The sequence below is a fragment of the Prinia subflava genome, chromosome 4, assembly GCF_021018805.1.
Source record: "Prinia subflava isolate CZ2003 ecotype Zambia chromosome 4, Cam_Psub_1.2, whole genome shotgun sequence".
In the NCBI taxonomy this organism is placed as follows: Eukaryota; Metazoa; Chordata; class Aves; order Passeriformes; family Cisticolidae; genus Prinia; species Prinia subflava.
In genome coordinates, this window is record NC_086250.1 from 41,513,688 (window position 1) to 41,538,792 (window position 25,105).

General features: G+C 35.6%; 1 protein-coding gene across 4 annotated transcripts in view; it reads right to left on the bottom strand.

The window, feature by feature from the left end:
- Positions 1-25,105, bottom strand: part of USP15 (ubiquitin specific peptidase 15) — a 61,673-nt gene that overhangs the window by 1,914 nt on the left and 34,654 nt on the right. The window contains exons 7-21 of one of the 4 annotated variants that reach the window (XM_063396570.1): positions 24,854-24,937; positions 18,357-18,501; positions 9,344-9,517; positions 8,711-8,869; positions 7,789-8,013; positions 6,141-6,224; positions 5,956-6,050; positions 5,592-5,780; positions 4,679-4,794; positions 4,274-4,549; positions 3,911-3,981; positions 3,429-3,544; positions 1,414-1,563; positions 935-1,038; positions 297-385 (exon numbers count right to left, since the gene is read on the bottom strand). In XM_063396570.1, coding sequence (XP_063252640.1) covers positions 297-385; positions 935-1,038; positions 1,414-1,563; positions 3,429-3,544; positions 3,911-3,981; positions 4,274-4,549; positions 4,679-4,794; positions 5,592-5,780; positions 5,956-6,050; positions 6,141-6,224; positions 7,789-8,013; positions 8,711-8,869; positions 9,344-9,517; positions 18,357-18,501; positions 24,854-24,937 — 2,077 coding nt within the window. Of the gene's footprint in view, positions 1-296; positions 386-934; positions 1,039-1,413; positions 1,564-3,428; positions 3,561-3,910; positions 3,982-4,273; positions 4,550-4,678; positions 4,795-5,591; positions 5,781-5,955; positions 6,051-6,140; positions 6,225-7,788; positions 8,014-8,710; positions 8,870-9,343; positions 9,518-18,356; positions 18,502-23,966; positions 24,112-24,853; positions 24,938-25,105 lie in introns of those variants that run through there. The other 3 variants (XM_063396571.1, XR_010080263.1, XM_063396573.1) reach the window with 3 other exon arrangements.

Sequence of the window (25,105 nt, forward strand, 5' to 3'; positions counted from 1 at the left end):
AAGAGTAGTACAGAATGTTCATGAGGCTTTGAACAAAACAAAATTTACAATCCAGGTTACTAACTCTTTTTCTTTGCTTTCAAGTATATAAGGTAATATTACAAAGAAATCCAGACTGTTTATGTAGGTTATTTCTGCATGTTGTAGCGAAACATTTTTGGTTTGTACTGTCCTTTAAAAGAACACAAACCACTGCCTACAAATTTAACACAAGTTTCATGGTTTACTCTTCATTTTTCCTGCCCTGACAAGAAAGTATCAACAGTCCCAAATTTGGAAACATAAAAGATACTTGCCACTATCTGGTCCTCACTTGCAGTGGACACACTACTGTCATCAAAGTAGTACCATTTTCCATCATCCTTATTTTTTGCAAAAGCAGTATCTAGGACGAGAAAGTACAATGTCTCAGACTTTGTATCTTCCTAGATGCAATACAATCAGTTACTAGAGTGTGTTACTGTCAAACACTTTATATTTAACTAACTTAACCTCATTATCACTATTCAACATCTTTAACACTTTTTTTAGCAAGGAGAGTTTAATCACTAACATTTCCCCTCTAAGAACAATGTATACTGAAAAGGACAGTCAAAATACAATCCCTCAGTCATTTTTCTCCTTTCAAGGAGAAGCACAATGAACAAAAATACAGACAAGCAAGGCAAAATCAGTTGTAAGAGTACAGTAACTCTTATGATTTTTCAAAATATGCATAGCTAGAAGTATAAAAGAACCTACAATTACCCCTGAAAGCTCATTGCATACAGATTTTTGTGTTAAAATATTTGTGAAAGCATTTCAAGGTAATGAAAAAACCCCTGTCCCTCAACCATTAAAAAGCACCATTGATTCGAAGTGATTAGTACTTCAAACAAAATCAACATGGAAAGACAGCTGACATCTAGAATGATGACACCTGAAATCAACTCACAATGCCCTCCTCCCATTCCTCCATAGTGGTTGGAGACAGCAATCAAGTTGTAGCGGCAAGGCCCCGCATTGGGATTAATAAGGAACTCTGACATGTCCAAATCACTGTTAAAAAACAAAACCAAACAAAACAAACAACAAAACCCAACTGGAAATCAGTCATGTTAATACCATTTTTAGCCACAGTTTGGTGATCTCAGCGCCCTTTACCTTCTATGCCCTAGAAAAATACACCAGACTACTCTGCCAGTGCATCCCTTTCACTCTGCGAAAAATGGAACAGGAAGCAGTAATTTTCCATATTTGTATGTTATTAATATTTTGCCAAGTTTATACTTTTAACCCAGAAGCATTTTGTCATTAGTTAACTGGATCCTCTGATGGAAGCTCAGAACAAACCCATTTTATGTAATTGCTGAATTAATACATGTCCTAGTCATGATTTAACACTTATAGCATCAAAATATTTGAATTTCTTACTTTATTGGAAAGTCAACCAATGTATCCAACTTGTCCCTCATGTATCTGCTGTAGGAAAAGCGCTTCAGATGAACTACCAGTACGGGGGGCAGTGACCACAAGTCTAACTTCTTCGTAGCCTGCTGATGTTCTTTACAGTTTGGACAATACCTAAACCAAAAAAACCACCAATTTTATGGAACTGTAGTCCATATGTATGTTAAAATACACTACCAAAGAGAAAGTCACATGCATGAGAGGAACTGAATGAGCAAAAAACACACACTTTTCATCTTCTGTTACTAATGCCATAGATGTCTCTTCCAGTTTAAAATGTGCAAGTGTGATCCCAGTGAAGCTCAAAATAATGTTAAAGACAGAAGCAGCATCCCCCAATATTGGATTCTCATCTCCTACATCCCTGATCAGATCCCTGTATCCTTAGTTAAAACACAGCATTCCTGTATTGTATATAAAAAAGAGATAAAGTCTTATGAAACTAACCATAAAAAAAGCCAAAAATAACAGATAAATGTGGTTCTTTCAAGTTTCAATTGCCAAATTCACCCATCCACCACCCTATCCCATCTACCATCTAAAACCAGATAACAATGACTACTGGAACCTGGAAAAATTCATTACTAGAAACTTCTCTTCTCAGTAGGCAAGTATTAAACAGGCTGTGACTCAGAAATTTCTATTCCCTGCAATGCATACTTGAATCTTTCAGCAACTAATGCTCAGGGAGGAAGATAAATAAGAACAAATGGAAGCAACTCTTCTGTGAAGTGGTCTTTGCATATTCTACACTTTGGCATCTAACAATTAAAAGTCTAGGGGAAAAAAATACCAAACAGATGAACCCTAATTAGAAGACTGCACAAGTGTCTTTAAATAGCAACATCAGATAATGACAAAAAATTAGGAGAGCTGTAAGGGCAGGCTAGAATTGAGAATCTGTTTTCCCAGTTGGCTTAGAGTATGTAGAATACAAGCAGTGCTGGATTAGGGATGATGAACTCTTGTAGATTAGACTTGCAACGACCCAATAAATGAAGAAAAATGGGATTAATGACCTCTGATGAGATGCACCTAGTAGCACATGCTTGACCTCTGCAGTTCTATCTAAGTGTCAAAATACTCTGCTTAAAATGTGCTGCCAAAACGAAAGTGCTTCACCATACCTGAGTTATATGGTATCTCGAATAGTCTATCCAGTGTTGTATAATCTAGCAAGCCCAGGAAGAAAAAAGATTTTTTTAAGTTAGCTCCCTACCCTGCACAAGTATAGGAGAAATTCTGGTGACAATGTTGGGAGATCTCCAAAACTTTTAGGTATCCGCAGAAGAAAAACTGGCAGACTTTCTTTTCAAACTTAATTCTGAGCTTAAAGCTGTTGATGAAAAATTGTTATCTGCTAGAACACTCCTGGAAAAAATGATCTCATAGCATAATATAATTATGAATATTCAGATATGATTCCAAATTATAATCTGGAAGAACCATGACTAGAATAAAAGTCTTTGCCAAAAACCTGATGGCTAGAACATGAATTCGAGGGGTTCTACTGACTACAGACAGCCCCTATTTCATAAACTTGCTGTTTATGCACATCCCTATTTCATATATCAATGCAAGGCAAGTTATGTATTTGCATGAAGAAGCTACAATATGCACCATCCTTTCTCACCTCAGAAAGGAGTATTTGTTTAAAGCACTGCATTGAATTTGTCACAATATTATCCACTCACTGTCCATCACAGTCCACAGACTAGAGCACCTGATATGTCAACTCTTCCTCCTAATTGTGAATGCATTAAATGTCTTCCTTACAGATATAACCTTCTGTACATGGTAAAAATTTTGGTAAAGTAATGGATCAAAACAGAAAGCATTTTGAGAATTTTCAACTATGTCTGAAATAACAAGATTCAAAATACCATTAATAAATCAACTACTTATCTCTATGTTCAAGTGTGGTTTTGATTAATTTTGAGAAATACACCATACAGCATAATTTTATTTTTTGTGCTTACCATGGGTCTTCAGCACCTAGTTTTTCCTTTGTTGTGAACAGCTCAATGCAATCTTTTAATTTCACAAAAGGCTTTTTGGGAGGCTTATATTCCACACTTTCATGTTTTTCAAAATCCTAAAGAGAAGTATTTCTTGAGTTAAGAGAACAAATGAAACAAAACTCATTTTAGTGATGTCGTCTTACTATAAACAGTAACTACAAAGCTCCTACATATGGAAAAACTCATCAGAAACCATTCAAGTAAAAAGTTTCCACAGCTTCAGATTTACTTCCCAGTTCATGAGACTCAGAACTGCTAATCAGTTGGATGTACATATGAAGTTTATTTATGACAACATATTTACTGACAATAACATGAAAAAAGATATAGTTGCTTCTTCTTGTGAAGACTTACAATCTTGTATGTCACACTAATTAAGTTGCATTTTTTATGTTTAATTTTTACTTGTGCTGGAAAAGGGAGCAACATAAACAGCTTACCTCTGCTGCACTATCATCAAAATATCTCTTCTTCAATTCAGGATCCCAATCCAAAGCAAGGAAAGATCTTTCTAAGATTTAAAAGAAAATGTTTTGTCTTAATATTATTTCTTGCTTTACATGAAATTGTATTAACTTTGGGCAAACACTCTTCAAAATAAATTAAACAATGCTATAATGAATTTAATACAAAAAAGCTGAAGCACATAAAAATTCTTCATTTCAGAAAGTCAACTGCAATAAAAAATTAGTTATTTATACGGAATTTACTATTTAAAAGACAAATATATCAAACAGCACAGAAAGAAAATCAAACGTGAGAGTCAGAACCAAACATTGCCCATGCTGTTCCCTGTGACTTACCATCAAGCCGAGGTTGCCTATCATCAAATCTAATGTGCCTGGTATCATCTTTGATGTAGTTTATGTCAGTATTGCCTAAATTATTGAACTGGAATGTAAACAATCGCTTTTTGTGTCCCGTGAGTGCTTGACCTTTGCAAGTATCCTCAGTACACAACCCATTTTCAGAGTCATTGTCACCCCCAACTGAGTCTTCTGACTGGCTGTTTTCATTCTCTGAGGGAAGTTCCTGATCCTGGCTGGATTCATCATCTTGCTCATCTGTCTCCATTTCACCTAAAGCAATTGGAAGAATAAAGAGGAAGAAATGAGACAGAATGACAGTAATTGAAAAACACTAGAGAGTTAACCTCCATTTCAAATTCAGCACCAAATACTAAACAAGTTTGGATATTCCATTCTTACTTGGAGATCCTTCTTCATGTATTCCATTTGGGCCATTACCATTGATACCATGGTCCTTACAGCAATGCAGGGAACCTTCAGTGTCTTCACTTTCAGTGCAGGTTTTTACATATCGGCTAAATGTAACAAGTGAAAGCAACAGTTAGAAGCAACAGATTGTTAAATAATTTTCATTGTTCAAAGTGGTAATTAAATTGTTATTGCAAGTCCTTGCTAGTGTACTGTACTTCTCTGTGCCTTTCTGATTTCCTCAGATTATTAGTTTTATTGCCAAACATGTCTAGTGTTACAAGCACATAGGAAAATCTGCTTGTATGTGACTGTGTGTTTTTGGCAGCTACTTGGTCTGAGATGATTTGATTCTTGGTCTCACTCTGTTTGTCCAGAATTCATTTTTTTTTAACTGGTCATTAACTATATTACAGAGAAAGTTACATCAACAGAAAAAGAAGCAAAAATTTAAATTGGAGGCTATATGACTTTAATTTCTTCTATATAATGACATTAATGCTAGTCTAATTTCAGAAAGTGTCTACCATGTACTTTTACAACATAAATTAGTATATAAATTGGACAGTAGATATAGGAAGTATAACTATAGCAGAATAACTGGAAAACATTTCCACTTTACCAAAATCTAACAAACAGTTAAGCATACAAGAGCATTATTTAACAATACAGATTGACTCTACTGTCTTCTCAAATATTTTCTGGATGAGGTCATGGTAGCAAAAAAACACATCAAAATCCACATTAGTGGCTAAAATTTTATATTCAATGTTCAACAGAAAGCAAATAAAAGTACTCAAACCTAATAAGTATGCTAGAAATGCACATGAAAGTACATGCCTATTGACTCCAACTATTAACATTATTCTTAACCAATTAATTTTTCTTTTAACAATAAACTTACCACATTCTTAGCAGCAGCAGGTTATACAGTTTATCTTCAGTATTGTTTCTAGGCACTGCTATGAGAAAAGGTTGACCAAATAGTAAAGAACCACTATGGCTGTAGCTAGTGTGCCTGCACTTCTCCCTTAAACAAACAGGAATTATGACTTGTTCCGTGTCTTCTGTTCTATTGATAGCAATTTCAAATCTAGAGGAAAAACAATCAGAAATACAAAGAACAACGGTCATGGAAAAGGCTACAAAGAGGAAAAATAAAAAAACATCCCCTCCCAGTTTAATCTTTATCTGGTATCTAGGTTTTAATCTTTGGCAAATAACTAAACAACCTGCAAAGAAACGTGAAATATGTTATCTACACTTACACATAAATGTCATCACGTTCCATAATACTACTTAGATTTTCATCCATGCCAAATATCCTGTGGAACCTGTGATTGTATATATCAGTAACAATCATCTGAAAAGAAAATGGAGTACACATTGTTAAATCAGGTTAATACACATATACATGTTATTTGTTGAGCTTTATATAAGAGATCACTCTTACCTTATCTGCAGGAACACCAGACAAAGCTGACAATGCTGTGCAAAGATCCAATATATTTCCAATTTTGGGAACAACTACTTTGTACTAAAAAGGAAAATATAATTTTAATTTGTTAAGAGAACAAATATACATGAGGAAAAAACCCAAACAACACATATTCAGCGTTTCACTTATTTCTTTCATATTTTTGAAATTTAAGGTGTAAAGTATGTAGATCAACTAACAAATTCCAAAAGCTGCTAAAAATGTAGTAATCTGCACAACTTTACAAATACACACATACTGAATACTCCATTTATTAGTTTATAAAATGCTTATTTTAATGTTGTTTTACTTGTTCTGTAAGACTAACTGTACAAATTAATTAAGATTTGCATTTCAACAGCACTTTACTATTTAAGCATTTAAATAGTATATATGCTATTGAAAAGACTATTGAATCTAGACTATAACACAAGTTGTTTATAAAATGTTACTAGGAAAAAAGTAATGGCAGCCTACAGATTGTCATTTTGCATGCAGAGAGAGAACTTGATGATTAAAGTCAAAGAAAACTTCTCTGTGGCTTCCCTTATGCAGTGCATTTGCAGTTTATAATAAAACATCACACAAAACTTTTACCTGTTATTTGCACAAAAAAGACAGGATTAATTAGAAATAAGGTATTATTAACTCTGTAATTAATTGCCAAGTACAGCATGTTATGTCCTTAAGTTTTATCATCATCTAGACTCACAAAAACTCCACTGAACCGGTACTCTTCCCAAACTATTAATTCCAGCACAACCATCTCACATCATGAGTTATATTCAACTACTTCAGTAGTTTTCAACTACTTTGAGTCCCCTATTTTCACAATTAAATTTCTAGCAGTCTCATCTCCCATTAGTCAATACACCTTCCTTCACCTTCGAATTCCCCAACTCATACTGCCTTTGAAAACACCCTTTTCTCTCACTTTCTTTCTTGTGGTACTGATTTCAGGTATTAGAGCCTTTTTGAATGCCTGCACAACTGCCTGTGTTGTATTTATTTCACCTATCCTCACAGTATAAGGTACAGAACCATTTATTCACGACTTGGTTATGATAACCTTAGGTACATTTTTTCATGACATTCTAAGATGTGTAATATCATCCCCTTCCTAAAATGGCAGAAGAGATACTCTTCACAAAGAAATCTTATCTGAAATTTTTTAACTATGAGGTGAGGGCACAGAAGAATTTGAGACTACCTAATATTTTAGTCATGGGTTCTTTTGCACCACTTTATTACAAATATTTGCGTTTTGTGATTAAGAAACCAAGAAATTAAGTCTTATGGATTAAGTGTATAGATATTTTTATAAACACAAAAATTCATCATAGCAGCTCTCAAAAAATTCTGTCAGCATACAGTTTAAAGATTAAGAAGCCTTATTAACACAATCATGAAGAAATTACCAGTTCTTCCTTGAAACTGCACAAGGTATGTACAGTCTTCCTCAGGTATGTAGTCTTCCCCACTTTCCTAGGTGAGACTTCAGATCACATACCAGAAAAATAAATCTTGTTGGATTTGCTTACAAATTTGCACTGTGTAAAGGAACTTGGGTTCATTGTTACTGCCTCATGAATCAAAGTGTTTGTACATAAATTAAGCTGCTTACCTGCATAGGCTTTGCAAGTGGATCCATTCTAACTAAATAAACTTCCAAAGTGCGTTCTTTTTTCATGGGTAATGGAAGTGTCAAGTAACAAAAGGGATCAAAGGTTACAGATATCTTAGCACATTCAGGACAAACTAGCGTAGATTTAAAAAGGCCATGAAATATATCTACAATGATGGAATCATTTCTCTTTAAATGGTTTTCCCAGGCTTCTTCAGCAACCACCTGTAAACAAAGCATGATCTGGGTTATGACAAAGTAATAGGGCATGAACAGTGAGAATTATTAGTAGAAGTCCTTGATAGAACATTTTCAGTAAATACCTAACCACAGACATGTCACTCTGAAGAACCCGTTAAGGAATGTTACTATTATCAGATTTGCAGGTTAAAACATGTACACTTTTCCTAGAATGGAGATTCTGTCAGTGGTGTTACATAGTCTGAGAGTGACTTTCAAGTAGCTTGGGGAAAGACAAAAGCAGATAAACCTAAAAATTCCATCTGAATTAACTTCATACTCATAACAAAAAAAAGAGTTTCCCTAAAGTAAGAGTACTGGAGAGAGGCAGAATGCTATATACTGTAGACATACAAGAACAGCAGAATGGGAATTGTTTTTCTAACTGAACTCAGCATTGAATTGAACAAGATGGTCTTAATGAAGTCCTAAAGGCCTTACCATCCTCCCATCCACCCGCATTATCTTAAAAATAAACAGAAATTTACAGTTTTTCAAGATCTCAATTTTAAAGTTTTGTCCTATTTTCTGAAATGTCTTCCAGAAAAAGCCCCACATTATATACATTCCCAACTGATGATTGGGAAATAATTTCCCAACCTTCCAGTGTATAACCATGTAAAAATATCTTACAGCATACAACTTTGACTAAAATGAATATCATCAGCTCTAAAACTCCTACCTTGTCTGGTCTCCCATCTGCATCCTTTAACTGAATATAAGGCTTTTTCCTAATTCTATTCAAATCCTCATGTAACCCATCCAAGAGAAAAGCCAGCAGCTCTTGACAATCTTGTTGCTGATAACCAGAAAACTGCGGTGCAAATCGTCCCACTTGTGTCTAAAAAAAAATAAATGCAAAACACTTCTGGTTCCTTAATTGTTAGAAGGAGTAGATACTTCTGAGATGCTATAGCAGCACACTGAAAAGATAAAACTTGTAGTCATAAAAGGTAAGCTTTTCAATGGAGACAGGAAGTCAAAACTAATTCTTAAAGACCAAAGCACAAGGGCAGGTGGTTTATACAATGCTTATTTTAATGTTGTTTTACTTTTTCTGTAGGACGAACTGTACAAATTAATTAAGATTTGCATTTCAACAGCACTTTACTACTTACTGAAATAGGTAGTAAACTACCTATTACTGTTTACTACTACCTACTGAAATATACATCCAAATGTTTTACCAGTTCAATGAATAGACTGCATACTGATAAACAGTACTTCAATATCTTTTTTTTGCATATTTCTCCATGTTTTATATACTACAAAACCGAAACTGACAATGTATATTCAATGTAATTTCCCTACTGACCTTAAATGCTCTTGGAGTAACATAGCTGTATTTTCCTGACCACATTTGCTTGATAAGCTCGGCATAAGATTTTGCTATTTCACCTCTCATTCCTAAAGGATTGTCAAAATTCAGCTCTTCTTGGTATTTATCATTGAGGAAGTACTCTGTAAGAGGAGGTGTGTTGCTCAGACACTGCAAAAAATAATACAGACGAGTGATTTGAATCAGTTCTAAAGAATGTTTTAATTTGGTTAAAGCAGCCATGAACTGCAATGTCTAGTGCCTGGAAGGAAGAGAGAAAAATGCTGAACAATCTTTTCCAGAAACAAATAATGGCTTTAAACCAAGACTGGCTACAGCTTTCATTACAAGTTATGCACAAATAATATCTGTCAAGAGCTTTACCTCAAAATTTATAAAACACAGTAATCCAACCAAACACAGCATGACAACATAATTTCTATCAAGATTTAAAACAAACAAAACAAGGTGTTTCTTGAGACATGAATGGCTTTATGGAACTTGTTGCTGGAAGTTGTAATAGATACGCAAAGTGGAGAGTGCATACATGCTTGGAAGAGAGAACCAACAGGGCTTATTAGTTCAAATTATACCGTATTCAGTGCAACATTCAAAAAGAAAATTATTTTGGCAGGCGAGGGAAGGTGAGGATGCTTGGCCCTTTCCTACTCTTTGTTAGTATCAGTTTATGGATGCTGTTGGAGACAGCATCTATGCTAGAAGAACTAATCTTCAAATCACAGTGCTGCAGCCCTTCCTATGTTCTTTTAAATCTTGTCATGCCATTTAGAGCTGAAATTAGTCCAAGGAAAGCAAGGATCCTGTTTTAGACTGAAATAACCACTTATCCTCTGTACCAGTTTGTCTCTTCTCTCATCATTTGGAGACAGCAGGATGTAATCACTGAAGTATGATTTACAATTCCAATTTCTGATTTACAATTGAAAAATTAGTATGATTTACAATTGAATTTTTGTGTGCTGCTCTTCATATGCCTTTAAACATAAACATTTCCATCACTCAGGAAATAAGCCCCATGCCATACCTTAGCATATATTCTTAAGAGTTTGTTCATTAAATACTGTAAGATTTTCTGCATTCTTTCCTTTATTAAAAGATTTGAGGAAAGGTCAAGTATTTCACCAGCCTCATCTGCCTCTCTGTAAACAAGGAGAAGAGCTCCATTTATGCTACTGCATAGGATACAAGAATTAGACTGGAAGAATTTCACTTTACTGAGTGGGGCAAAAAAAAGTTATTCCTATGTCTGCCTATCATACCTGTGCAATATTACAAAGCAAAACCAGTCACATGCTGTAGAGAGCTGAGTTTCATGCCTATATCAAACTCCTTCCTTTCTTTCTCTTCCTCCTCACCTAAAGCTTTCAGGATCTGTCAACGCTGCAAAAAAAAATTCCTGGTATTACAGACACTTTTGGACACTCGGGGTTGAAGAAGTCTCATTTTTCTCTTGCTAAATGGAAAAAGCCTTTACTTCCAGTACTGGTGATCCCAGCTCCCCCTACCTCACACAACCGTGTTATCTTCTAGATTATTTTTGGGCTGGTTTAGGAGATGAAATTAGTTCAACTGTTTAGTTTAGTGTGAGGAATGTCCAACACAAGGAAGTAAATAATGCATAAATATTGTATTTTTCTACAGGTCTTTCTGTTAGTCAAGCATTATACAATGTCCTGACAATGTGGATTCCACCAAAAAAAAAAATTAATCGGTTTCTAGTTTTCACCTAATGAACTGGTTTTGTCACTTTCTAATTTAAATAATTTAATTTATTAATATTTGTAGTATAATCCAGGAATATTCCTACAGATAACTTTCCTTTTTCCTTTAACAATGTCCACATTACAACATAAGATGACACTGATGGTAATATTGGAATGCACAAATATCTATCTCAACACAGCAAGTTTTGAGGTACAGAGCTGACATTTTTCTAAAATATCAGATACTAAAATCTTTAAAAGAGTAGCTGCTAAAGTAGCTAATAAATTGGCCACATATGCATTGATCTTTTCAATGTAACTGACTAAGCTAGATGACTACAAATATGTTTACTCTTTGAAAAGGCTGACAATGGAGAATTATTTAAGATTATGATTAAAGTCAGAGGAAAAAAGCATCCAGAAGCCAATTTGAAGGGAAATCTACATTCTTATTTTCTGATCTGATATGTTGTAGGTTATTCAGGAAGCCTTATGGAAAGTTTCTATTAGAATCAAGACAATCTACTGAACAGTAACGCTACTAGATTTACATGTCCTGCTCAACCTAGTGATTCAGGGTTTTCTGTTTGTTTCAAAACACAGACAATAAGTAAACTAAAAGTATATCAACATGTGAAGAAAAATAGCAGCCAAACCAGCCAAACAAATGCAGTAAAACTACGGAAAACTGTTTGTGAACTAAAGAGGTAACAGAACGGCACCTGATTTCAGGGACTGCTGTCTCTACAAGTTTTCCTCAACCAACAAAATTTCTGTAAAGTTCTCCAAACCTGAACTGGTCATTTAGTGAAAAGATCATGGGACGTATGGAATAGAAGGCAGAAACTCCAAGAGACAAACCACAGGAGAGAAAGTTGATCTTCAGCATGACAAAGGTTAGCACTGAAATCATACTTCCATGTTACTATTACTAACTTGGAAATAAGTTATTAAGATGCACAGGAAAATTAAAAAAAACCCACCTTTTTTTTAGTGTTATGTACACATGCACATACATATACACATCTCAGAGCTGTAGCCTCACTGGAATACTGTATACAATGCTAGCCTATGATAGATAATGTTTGCAAGTCTACCTGTCCTATGAAACCTTCATAGAGGGGAGAATATAATAATAAAAATAGTCAAGACGTACTCTTCTAAATCTCTGTGATTAAAGTGTGGAACAATTCTGAGATAAGAGCTTGCATGGACTTAATTGATAAAAAGGGAAAAAAAAAAAGAATGAAGAAAGAGGCCCACCAAGACCAAGTGGCCTAGAAGCACCCGCCCTGTGAGCAAAGGCTGAAGCACCAGGGCTTGTTCAGGCTGCAGAAGAGACTGAGGGAGGCCCAAGAGCAGCCCTCTAGTACCTACAGGGAAGTTAAGGGGAAGATGCAACCAGGCTCTTCACAGTAGCACATACTAGGAAGAAAAGAAACAATGGGCACAGTTGAAACACAAGAGGTTAAGAATATAAGGAAAAAAGTTTTCACTGTAAGAACAGTCAAGCAGTGGAACTAAGAGGCTCTACCTTCTTGGGAGGTTTTCAAGATCCAATTGGATAAAGCCCTGGGCAACCTGTTCTGACCTCAGGGCCAACCTTGCTTTGAGCAGGAGGTTGCACTAGAAACCTCCTGAAGTTCCATGAATCATTCTATAATCCTAAGAGAACAAGGAAACATTTCAAATCCCATAAGGAATATTGCACAAAAATAATGACAAAAATAAACTTCCAAAATAAAGAAAACATTACTAGCTATCACGGCAGTGAACTGGGGAAATGAGGAGGAGACAGTAGGATCATGAATTGAGATACTGAAAATTGAATATTCCTCTAAGTGTCCTGGTTCTTCAGCTTCAGGTGCTACTTACTGAGAATTTTATGCAAGGGACATTGAAATTTCGTATTTCAGCTTGCTAATAAAAGACCAAGAGTTGCCAGACTGAAAAGAAGATCAATGGGAAAAGAAGTGCTTTACTTTACATAAGTCTATCCTACTTTTGTCTGTAAGCTATCAGACATGGCAAAAAGTGCTTAGTTAATACGCTCCCTAATCCAAACTCCACATGCCTATGGCAACTGAAACAGAGCAATAAAAACTTAGTAATTTCAGGTATTGGTGAAATATGCCACCTTTGTCTAGATAAATTCACATCCATAAGTAACTTTAGAGGGAATATTATTCAGCTGTCTAAAGAAAGAAAACTTCTGAAATGCCCACGGCAAAGCTTGTTTAGAATTCAGGTATATATAATCACATGGGACAGAAAAAACCCATAGAAATAAAATGTTGGAAAAAAATTGAATGTTTTAAATGAAAACATTTACATTTTTTCTTCTCCTATTTTTCAATCACAAGAATTTTGGAATTCTCAGGTTTTCACTGTAAAAAAAAAACCAAAAAAACAAAGCCATTTCCACAGAGCTCTAATCTGTAATGTCCAACCAAAATAGGAAAGTAATACTTGGGAAACATCCACAGGTGGCAGCACAGTAATGCATAATGAGACTCATTTTTTCTAATTTATTTTCAGCTTGGAATATAGCTACGTACCTAAGTGAATGCGAAGAAAACATCTGCTTGCCAAATACTTTTTTTTTAATATGGGTTCAAGTATTCATAATAATATCTATTTTGTAAAATCTAGACACTCTTTCCTGTTTTATTTCATGCTTGGATCTGCAAAAGCAGACATTTAGGCCCAATTAGAAAAAATCAAGGCTTAGGTATTTACACTGAAATAAAAAAAATACATGGACTACTCCCTTCAAAAGAATCTGAAGAAAACTATACAGAAGTTCCAATACAACCAAAATAAGAATACTGAATTATTCTTTTTTTTTTAAATTAAGGAACAGTGGTTAGAGGACAGCACTTGGGAGATATACAATAGTATTTTAACCTTTTTGGCCTTAACTCTCATTCAGCTTGCAGCTGTCTGTGATCCCACAGAGGATCTTATCTATCTCTTCATCATCTGTCCCCTAGTTGTTGTCCTGAGCTTAACACTGAAAACTCTTACTTGGAAGGGCAAAGATCCCTTCACAGTCATCACTTAGAAGGATAAAGGGGCAAGCCTAACCTTACCTAAAGATTGAAGAATTACAGAACAACTTGCAACAAAATTTAAGACATTGCCCAGCTTTTCACATTTCACCTGGTTTGTTTACAGGGCAAGAACCTTCACACAAATTTGTCAGACTCAGGTGACGAAGCTGTGTGAAGGAATTGTCCCTCTTTTCAAGGAACATTTATAATAGCTCTAATGCAAACCATCTTCACTGTACATGAAACAAGACCAAAGAGAAGCTGTGTGAGAAATGCAGTGGTTTCTGAAGCAGAAATGGCTCCTATGTGAACCCTCAGGGGCCTCAGTGCTCCCTGGACAGCACAGAGATCTGAGAAAAGTGCCAATCATATGGTAAATGGATAAACTAAACTCTGCTTCTGTTGAAGGAAGATACACTGATCACACCCAGCACAAACTGAATGGAAGGGGTCAAAGCAGAGCTTTTGGTACGTTAATGGAATCGAAACCACTATTTCCGAGTCCAATACTCTACAGTAAACTATTTTGTTTAAAGAAAACAGATTTATCCTGATAAAAACCCCTGTGTTAGCACAACTGTAAAGGAATACACCTTAGGAGGATAAGCAAGATAAAGTAGATTAGAGAATCACAGAATAGTTGAGATTAGAAAGCATGTCTGCAGATTCTCTGGTCCAATGCACTGGCTCAAAGACAGGTCACCTAGAGCAGGTTGCTTGAGACTTTGTTCAGTTAGGTTTTAAGCATCTTCAAGGATGATGGAGGCTTCACAGTTTCTCTGAAAACTCTATTCCACTGTTCGATAAACCCCATTTTAGAACAAAGTTTCCTATATTTAAGAATTGCAGGTCCTTCAGTTTGTGCCTATTTCCTCCTCCTTTCAGTGGGCACCAGTGAGAAGAGTTGGGCTTAGTTTTCTTTCCTTTTCTCTACCAGGTACTTCCAAAAAACTGGTAAAATCACTCTGGAGTCTTCTCTTCTCCAGGCTGAACAACTCTAGCTCTCCACCTCTCCACACAGGCCAGATGTTGCAATCTGGTGTGGTCTCTCACAAGACTTGCTCCAGGATATCCCTAAACTCTCTGGGTTCAGAAGTGAACTCGGAACCCTTGGGGTATCTCTCCAGTGCTAAATGGAAAGAAAGGACCACCTCTTTCAGCCTACTGGCAATACTCTTCTTAGTGCAGCCCATGATGCTGTTGTCTGCCTTGGTGACAGGAACACACTGCTGGCTTTTTTTTCATCTTTTTGTCCGCAGGATCCTGGGTGCTTCTCTGCCAAGCTGCTTTCCATCCGTTCACTGACCCCCTACTGCAGTGCGTACAGGTTCCTGGGGCTGTCCCCCAGGGCTTCGCATTTCCTTTGATCGAACTTCATGAGGTTCCAGCCCGCTGAGGTCTCTCTGAATGGCAGCACAGCCATCTGGTATAGCAGTTCCTCATGGCACATTTGTGTGATCTCTAATCTTGCTGAGGGGTGTACTCTGCTTCATCATCCAGGCAAACACCCAGAGCACCCACTACTCCCAAGCAGAATTCCCTATTTGCCATTCACATACTATTTGAGCCCATCTTTTCGTTGCTTCCAAGGCAAAGACAGATCAAAACATGTTCAGAGTGCTCTGGCCATAGGCATTACAGCCAGAATAACCCAACGTTACTTTGACAAAAATAGGACATGAAATTAATAGCAAATTAGTGAAACGCATGTACACATTTTCTGTGTAACTGAAAAAAGATGCAAGTGGTGGCAAGAGGACGACTGCAGCCCGTGAGACTTCAGTGTGTCAGGAACACATCATACTTTCACTAAAAAGCATTTCCATGGATTTCTAAGATAACATTAAACTCTGAACAGTACTTTCTTTGAGACTTACAGGAGGTAAAACTGAAAGATACTTTACATTTCCTTGCTGAGAAAGCCACTAAATAATGTATTTGAAAAAACACACCATAAAGGACATATTAAAGGTACCATGCCAAACTAAAGCTATATTGCTAAATAAACACCTCATTTTCTTACCCAGAGCACTGTCTTGGTAATCAGCAAATCTGTATTTATTAATTTACACTATGGTGTCTCAGAACTTATTTACAAACTTAATTCTCTAGATGTAACTGAAAAGCAATGAAGTCAAAGCTGATATTATTTCTAATGCAGACCTCAGAATGAAATCTGTTTAACACAATGGGATAATGATGTGATGTGTAACAAGTTTGTTATGCTGTATAAGACTCCTAAAGGCAACAATCCATGCTTAGAATGTTAACCTAAAAGGTTACTTTTGAATTACATGTACACATGTATACCAGTTCAATTAAGGTTGAATAAGTAATTTAAATGATCCTTATTTAATCAGTGTAGCTTGATGAACAAGGTAGAATCATAAGAAAAAACATTTCACTAGGTAGCAAGAATATTCTTTGAATTCAACTTATAAAACATAATTCTGGCTGACAAAAACTAGACAATAGACAAAAATGCTTTTCTTTTCAACACTGTAATGATGCAATTCAGTAATCAAGAGAGGTTATGTGTAGCATTTTTAGTTTGAATCGACACAGCAAAATGTGTGTCCTTCCCCCTTGCAGTTTAGCCACCATATTTTTTAGCATGCTAAAAAATATTTAATTACTTTCTGCACTGTTTAACTTCTCTTCAAGTATCCTCATGGAAACATTTTTAGAAACAAGTTTAATTTTATGGATGCCTTGTATCAGTAAGTATGGAATAAGCATGGAATCATCCTATATACCACTATCAGGTGGGGGCTGACTGGCTAGAAAGCAGTTTTGCTTTATATGACCCAGGGATCCTTTTCTATGGAAATGTGATCCTGTTGTTCATCCACATGGGAAAGGTATCCAGCTGCAAACTGGGCTGTATTAGCAGCTGCAGTCAGAGGCAAAGGGGAGTACATCTTTCACTCCATTTGAACTTGTGAGACTGCTGCAGGAGCACTGTCCTGTTTAGGGCTCCCCAGTGTAAGAAAGGGCAGAGACAGGACACCAACATGGTCAAGGGACTGAACAACAGTATACAAGGAAAGGTAGAGCAGTATGTATTAGTTTCACCTGAAGAAAACAAGACTAAGGGGAGAGTTTGTGGCTCTCTGCAGCTACCTAACAGGAGGCTACAGAAAAGTAAGTGAATCAGTGAATCAAATTACTCACTGATGGTCAGCACAAAGAAGGGATAGAAGTATCCCACACACTATGACACACGCTATGAACAAATTTTTCTTTTGAACGAAATTCAACAACTTCATAAACTTAACTTACAAACATACCTGAAATTCCTTTTTTACTCCAACAGGCTAAAAAAGGAATGAAACATTTGGGTTGTGTTTTTGGGTTTTCTTTTTTAATTTTACCCAAAGAAATCACAAACATAAGCCAGAAACCATCGTAATGACCAAGGAGAAAAGGAGGATAACAACTCTGCAGCATGCTTGATTAAGATCTAATATTTTCATACTCAGCAGGAAAATTTGTGAACAAGAACTTAATTAAATACGCGTAATGTTTTTTTGACAGAAGACTGCTCCAATGACAAACGGCAAGTTTGAGAACTAAACAAAACCAAACCAAACTCCTAGTTCTGACTGTTAATTATTCTGCAACTGCAGCTTCCATTTAAAAATTAAAACAGTGAGGTTGCTTCATCTTGGTAGAGTAGTATAGACATACTATTATTTCTCTTGCACTCATAGCAAAGAAACAAGCTAACACATTCCTGTAAAATATCTCATCCATGAAATAGCTATTCCAAGAGGAAAGGTCAAAGGAAAATATTTTCCAAGGTTCCTGCATGTTAACCTGTGCACGAAAAGTACAAAATAAGTCAGAAATAAAGGCCCGGTAATATATAAGTCATCTACTTTTGGACACTTTTTTCTGTACTACAAATGGTACTGAAGTGCATTTCAAAAGGAAAAGGCTGTTTTTGTGACATATGTGCATGGTAATTACTACAAAAAGCAAAGACTCCCACTTCAAGAGTTCACTCATGTAGAACACTGGTCAAACCTCTTTCTGACATTGATCATTATGAATGCAGCTACATAGATCAACTTTTAAAGTGTATCAATAAAGATCTATGATTTCCTCACTTTTAATCCTATCCTGCTACTTAGCAGATCTCTTAATATTAGTTTTGAAACATGACAAAATAAAAGAAGATACTATTTCCAAGTAATAACACTATAGCTGATTTTATTTTAAAATACATACCTGAATTGCTGAATTCATGAAACATGTATTCCCCAAGTTACTCAGGCCACACAGGCCTGGCTGTTCATTATGTCTTCCTGGCTCTGAATAATCATAATTCTTATAAGCAGTATATGATGGGAGACAATAGTTTGAATTTTTCACACTGTAAGAAAACAAGACATCTTTCACAATGTAAACATGTACTCTATAGTACTTTAAAGCATACAAGTACTTTATAAACTTAAATGATTAAAAATGTTAAACTAACTTCTTCGAACAAGTAAAAATTTAAAACACTTAACTTTTGTAATAACATTAATGTCAATTTTAAAGTCACCTGTGCAAACAACCAAAATCAAACGTACTGCAGTAACTGCAATTATGACATCCCTACCCCTTTTTTATAGGAGCAGCTTCACAGCTTGCTCTATTCTTCATTGCCCCATCATATTTAAAACACTCAGACTTTAGACACCACCAGCAGCAATCAATCATTTACGTTCCTTTTGCATCCTGCTACTGCAAGAGAGAGGTCGGTGGGAATGGGAATGCAGAGTTACAGGTGAAAGCTGAGATTTCCAAGGCCACTGTGGCATAGCTGCCTCACTGCATCAGACAGTCTATTTATAGCTTCCCTGCTAGGACAGCACAATCCAGCATGCAAATGCAGAAAAGCCTTGAGAGGTAAAGGAATGCGCAAAATGCCTTGCAACAATTTCAATATAAATCTATGCTGCATCAGTTTTGGAGAAACTGTAGAAGACTGAAATATAGGTAAAATGATGATATTTAAAACCATTTGTTTCCAGATGAAATACGAAAATATCAAATATAAACTAACCCTCAAAACAGTAAAGTGAGCATATCTGAGAACACTAGAAAGGCAAAGTAATCTTCTAAGAGGATGTTCGGTAATATGTTAGAAAAAACCAAGCAACCTCAACCACTTTAACCATTTCAGGCACTGATCATAATGAAATCTGCACGACAGCAGCTTTGGCTAAGGTTCAGGAGTATTTCTGTAGCTACTAAGCATCATTGACAAAGAAGCAACATGAACAAAAATCTGGAAGTCAGATGCTCAGAATGATGAGGAAAAATGCAGTGCAAAGAATCAATCCTGACAAATAACTGAGATTTGTAATTGCAGAAGTCTGAGGGTGCAAGTGCCTAATGGTTACACTCTAGCCATTACTCCCAAACACTGTCATGCTCTTTCCCGAATTTTCCTGTCTCCTCCGTGCACCATTACTCACTTTTCATAAATAACTGTTCTTCTTTTAATCAAGTTATCAAAAATTTCAAACAGAAGGGGATGAAAATTTCTCCCCCTTTCAGTGGTCTTAGAAATTTGTGTAGCTTATAGCTCCGCTGTCCATAAAGCTGCTGTTACCAAACTTTTACATCTGCTCATTTCTTTTTAATAGCTGACCTTCCAATTAGTCCTTCCCTTTTCTGTACATATGCATTTTCTCTGCTCTCTGGCTTGCCCCTGAACTAGCTAAGAGGTACTGTGTTCACTAGCTATTCTCAAAAAAAAACCCCAAACCCACTATAAAGTTAGCGTTTACCCATGTACGAAAGATTCCCCAGGAAAGCTCCTTCAATCTCCCTTTGCAGCTCCAGGCCAGTTACTGCAGTGAACTCCAATACCCTGCAGCTGGCCAGCCTTAGTTTCCCCAGGAATCAAAACCACAAGCTTGCCACTGATGCTAATGCAACCTCCACAACATAACCAACCCAACAGTGCCCAGCAGTAACAGAAATGCACACGCACAGGGCACACAACAAGCTTCTACCTTCAGCCTTGCTTCCTTCCTACTGCTGTCCTTACCTTACTTACAGGTAACACTTTTCACATGCTTAACAGAAAAGAAAGCTCTGTGAAATTCAGGAGATGGAGGGTAATGAACAAACTGAATTTAATTCTTCTGGGGATTTTAATTTTTATTTCCTTCTCTGCAGCTTTCCCCCCTTCACAAATTGCCAACTTTGGAGGGGCACTAGGAAGCTAAGGAAATGCAACTGGTACTTTGTGGCTGTAGCTTATTCATGTGAAAGATTTTCTCAAATTAGCTGAGTAGCATGATGATAATTTAGTTCAAGATAACTGCAGTGCAGATAGATGCAATGTGTATTTGCTCTAAGCGATAAACTGTCAGTTTACTTCTCAAAAGGGAAAGACATCTCTGAGCTCTGAGTTTAGAGACTAAACCCACTACCACTCATCCTGTGAGTCAGGTCTATTAATACATTTTTCTTTCATGGTTCTATGATATTTTATCAAAACATATCCTACAAAACACTGCCTACTGTTAGCAGGATACTAGGAGATGTCTCCTTACAGCTCCATCAATCTGCAAGCTATTTTGTTGTGGAAAAAAATTTTTTATATAAATTACATTGTTGCTTTGCTTTTTATGCTTTTGAGCTGGATGAAAAAGAAATTATTATTAACAGTCTAGTTATAATAGCTACTGTTAGTATGTTACTGTTAGTTAGTCACTGTTACTAAGTAGCTAACAATGGAAAGCGAGTAAAGATGCAAGGTAAATCTACATTAATTCCAACAGAAATATCCTAGAAAATGTAACTTGTGATAATTGTGTGTCCCCAAGCCTCCAGCTGCTTTTCCTGCAAAACTTTCCTACCTTTAATCAAAGAACAATGCAGGAAAAAGCAGAGGGCTAGTACCAGGATAAGTCAGTCAAGTAAGAGCAGTAACAGAAAGAAAATACTAGTAGTTCTTAGAAAAAATTGCTTCACAAAAGTAAGGCAAGATTTGAAAACATGGAATCATCTTCAGACCCTTGAACAGAGCTCTTGAAATGGTAAAAATGGTAAAAGGAGGTTTCCAAAAGAGATTTTATGATCTAGAAATCTATAAATTTTGATTTGCATGTGCTAGGTCTGAAATGACTTGGTTGTACCATCTGTGTGTGCCTTTAAACATCAAAGCAGCTTTCAAATGGTTGTGATGAACCCAGAGCATTCATTGTACAGTCCAGAGTTCTGTGAAGCATGGATTTTGAACAGAGAAGCCTGGAAAAGCATCACTAGTTTTGGTAATTTGACAGTGGAATGCCATATACCAACAGGTACATACATAAAAGGAATTTGAGCTGCAAGAATGAGCCCAGAAAATTAAAAGTTTGGAAGACTTATTGAGCTCTGCAATATTTCAACCATTTTAATGCACTACCAATGTATTTTTGTGACCAGCCCCTTTTAGAAATCTATTATCAGGTTTCATCAGATTTTAGAGATAACTGAGGCAGCAGGAGAGGCCCACATCACTACATGAATACTACTATCTTTATTTTTGTTCATTATCGTTGTCTGGAGAGAAAAGGTAACATTATAATCTATTTTGAAAATTACCTTTGTCATAATATTTGGTTATGTGTCAGGTACAACATAAAGAAACTGTTTCTAGAGGTAATGTAATGTAATTAACACTTGTACTTCTTAGAATAAGCATACTGAAATATTCCAAGCATATGAACAAAGCTGTCAGCTATCTGTCTTGACAAGCTGACATTAATAAATGATACAAACAAGTAATTTTAGAAGCCTAAAGCACTGGTTATGAATGAAGCAAACGGAACAACTTTTCACTTAATTCCCCAAGCAAAATCCCTGTTCAGGTGTTTTTAATCTCCATCCCACATAATTTAAAAAACACTGTATGTGATATGAAATGTATTGTTTTATTAACAGCAATAAACAGCAATTCCAGTAGGACCTAAAAGATGCCTGTCTCTCCCTGCTTTTCTGAATCCACTAACACATATGATGCTAATCCTCCTAAGCTATTCTTTCAACAAGATCACCTGTAAAGGCAAAAGAACATCAATGATCAATTATTTGGAATCCTCCATTCCATCAAATGCAAACTCATATTTACAGAAATGAAGGCTTCAGACTAAATAAAATTTGCACAAGCTATTTCTGGTATCTAATGTATGACTACCTCAATAGAAACTTAAGTATCTACCAACTTGAGGCTTACTCTTACACAGAACATCTCCTGGATTAGAAAAACATTACAGGAACATGCACTGTACAAAGAACCTGATTCTTTCACATTTTTGACATAATTTGTACTCTATAGCTGAGCTCTAGTAATTGCAAAAGCAGGCTTCCAATGACTAGTATTCATGACCACTAACACACACAACCGCTTGTTTAATTTTTCTGCCTTATAAATTGTATTTGTCAGCTAAAATTATCTTTAAAACAAACGTTGGTATTTCCTCTAGAGTCATAGCATCTCACGCCCTTATGGAGATGCCAACAGATTCTAGAAAGCCACGAATGTCTAATTTCATTAATGTACTAAGGACGATGTGCAACATATGAGGCAATAAGGCAAAAACATAAGCATGGAAATAAATTCCAGGCAAAGCTGACATTAAGTAGTTAATTAGGAAAATAACAAAGATAGCATTAATTAATGAAAAAGAAGTACTTTCTTAGACAAGGAAATACTTGCAACAAGAGTGGAACATTCTTAACACACAATTCTATAATAGAATTAAATACAGAGATGTATATTTCCATTTACTACCGAAAGCCAAAACCTCTTAATGCTAAAGTATGTACTTTAAAGTACCAAGTGTATTAATGGATATGAGTTCATCACTGAACATAGACTGAGATAAGTGCTGTTAAAGATTCATCTGCATTACATCTTGTATTAAATTATTAATTTGTGATTTATAAAGTATTTTAAAGTCATCATAACTGGATTATTGCATTGTAAGAAAAACCATATACTTCAGCACTGAGTATCTGTCTTACATAACATCCAGATGTACTGTGTTTTGATGTACAAGAGAAAAATGACTGGTATTTCATAACACTAGAGAGTACATGTACCTATTAACTGATTTACAAATGTTTAAGTTATAGTCAAACCACTTAAAAGAACCCATTCCTTATAAAATCTGAAATTTGTATCACTTCCTTTTAAACATGGATTTCTGTTCAAATTCATAAATTGTAAAGTAACAACAAAAAAACACACACCCCAAATCCCAGAATTTTTCCTTAAGTTTTAAAAGCTCACATTTTGGCTCCAAAATAAACCAAGAAATAAAAGTAAAATCAGGTAAATCATGTGAACAAACTGTCTTAAAAAGCTTTAAGCGCTGCCAACAGGTTTCATAAATGTCTGCTAAAAATAACTACGTAACTAGCAAGAAGCTAATGTAAAAGGGAAAAAAAGAGACAATAAGGAAAATAAGCCTTGATGGCTTCATTTAAAATCACAGCTCCCTAGAAAAGCGTCACTGCTAAATGTTTGGTTTGGCAATACCACTGCCTTTTGTTTGAGCACTAGGAGAAGAAATTAGTTCTCAGCTGGAGACTCAGCTCTGATCAAGTACCTTCTCACACAATCATGCATACAATACTCTTCTTACTACACACTCACACACAGAGTACAACACACTGCAGTTAATTACATAGAGTTCAACTGTTCAACAGTGAGAGTTGGGGCTACTCACAATTGGTAGAAGCACAAGTGACACTTCACCCCTTAGGAAAAATCACTTCTGATAAGTGCAGTATTTAACTGGAAGATATTATATATTTAATATTTTTGTCACCTTTTTAATATTTAACATCTTCAAATGTGATCACAAAATGCATGTTTAGAAAAATACTAAAAATTTGAATGAATTGTAAGAATAAGGCTCTTCAACTTCCCCCAGCTTGCATTAAAGATGAGTGCTCTCTGGTTTCAAGCATTTGAAAGATGCTCCATTATCTGTTAAAGTGAAATAATTCCATGTTTTTCTATATTCACCAACTTTTTTACAGTTGTGTACAATAACAACAAAAAATTACACAAAAAAGTTGGCCAATACAATATGAAAGCTCTTCTTTTAAAGTTTTATCACATTATTTATTTAAAAAACCTTTTAATTTGGAATACAAAGGAGAAAGCATATAAAAATGACAAATCTCTTAGTAAGCCTTTTTTCACTGTAATAGTCAAGCACACAGCCTCATCTCTCTCAAGTCTTCTAGCACTAAGACAGAGAAGCTGCTGACTACATTACAGCTAACACAATTTAGCTGTCATGATCTGAAATCCAAGTGTGATGTCACATATGCTGCTCTAATACCTTAGGAACAATAAACAAGGGAAAACTTGATCACCATAAGGGTAAGTACTTTATACTTTTCTTGTCCATTTAAATTCAGGCAGAATAATACAACAATGTATTTTTAAAATAATAAACTCTGAATGAAGTCTCTACCTCTCCTTACAACACCCAAAATTCTTTCTAGTGTCTTCCCTGCTGAAGAGTTACAAACATCTCTAATATTTCATTTCTTGGTGTCAGCATTACCTACCTACTATGAAATAGTAACCAGTAACAATTCACAAGCCAAATATTGCAAAGCAATTCAAAATCCTTAAGCTAGGAGTCATAAAACATTGAACTTTGTTTCTATCACACTGGGGTGATTAATTAAAGAATGTTTTAAGGTATATCGCTTACTTTCTGTTGTTCATGTTGTTATAATTATTTGATAGAGATGGAGAGATCTTTGGTAAAGTTGAAAAATTGGATGCACCTGGGGACCTTTAAAAATATGAAAATGATAAATTAGACAAAAAATGCTGAGATATTAAAAACCATGAAAGAAAGATAACAAATGAACAAAGCAGACAGACAAGCATGGAAAAGAAATACTTTTTTAAAAGTGGGCAAAGCACTAAAAATACCCAGGACATGTAGCCCTCAGAATCT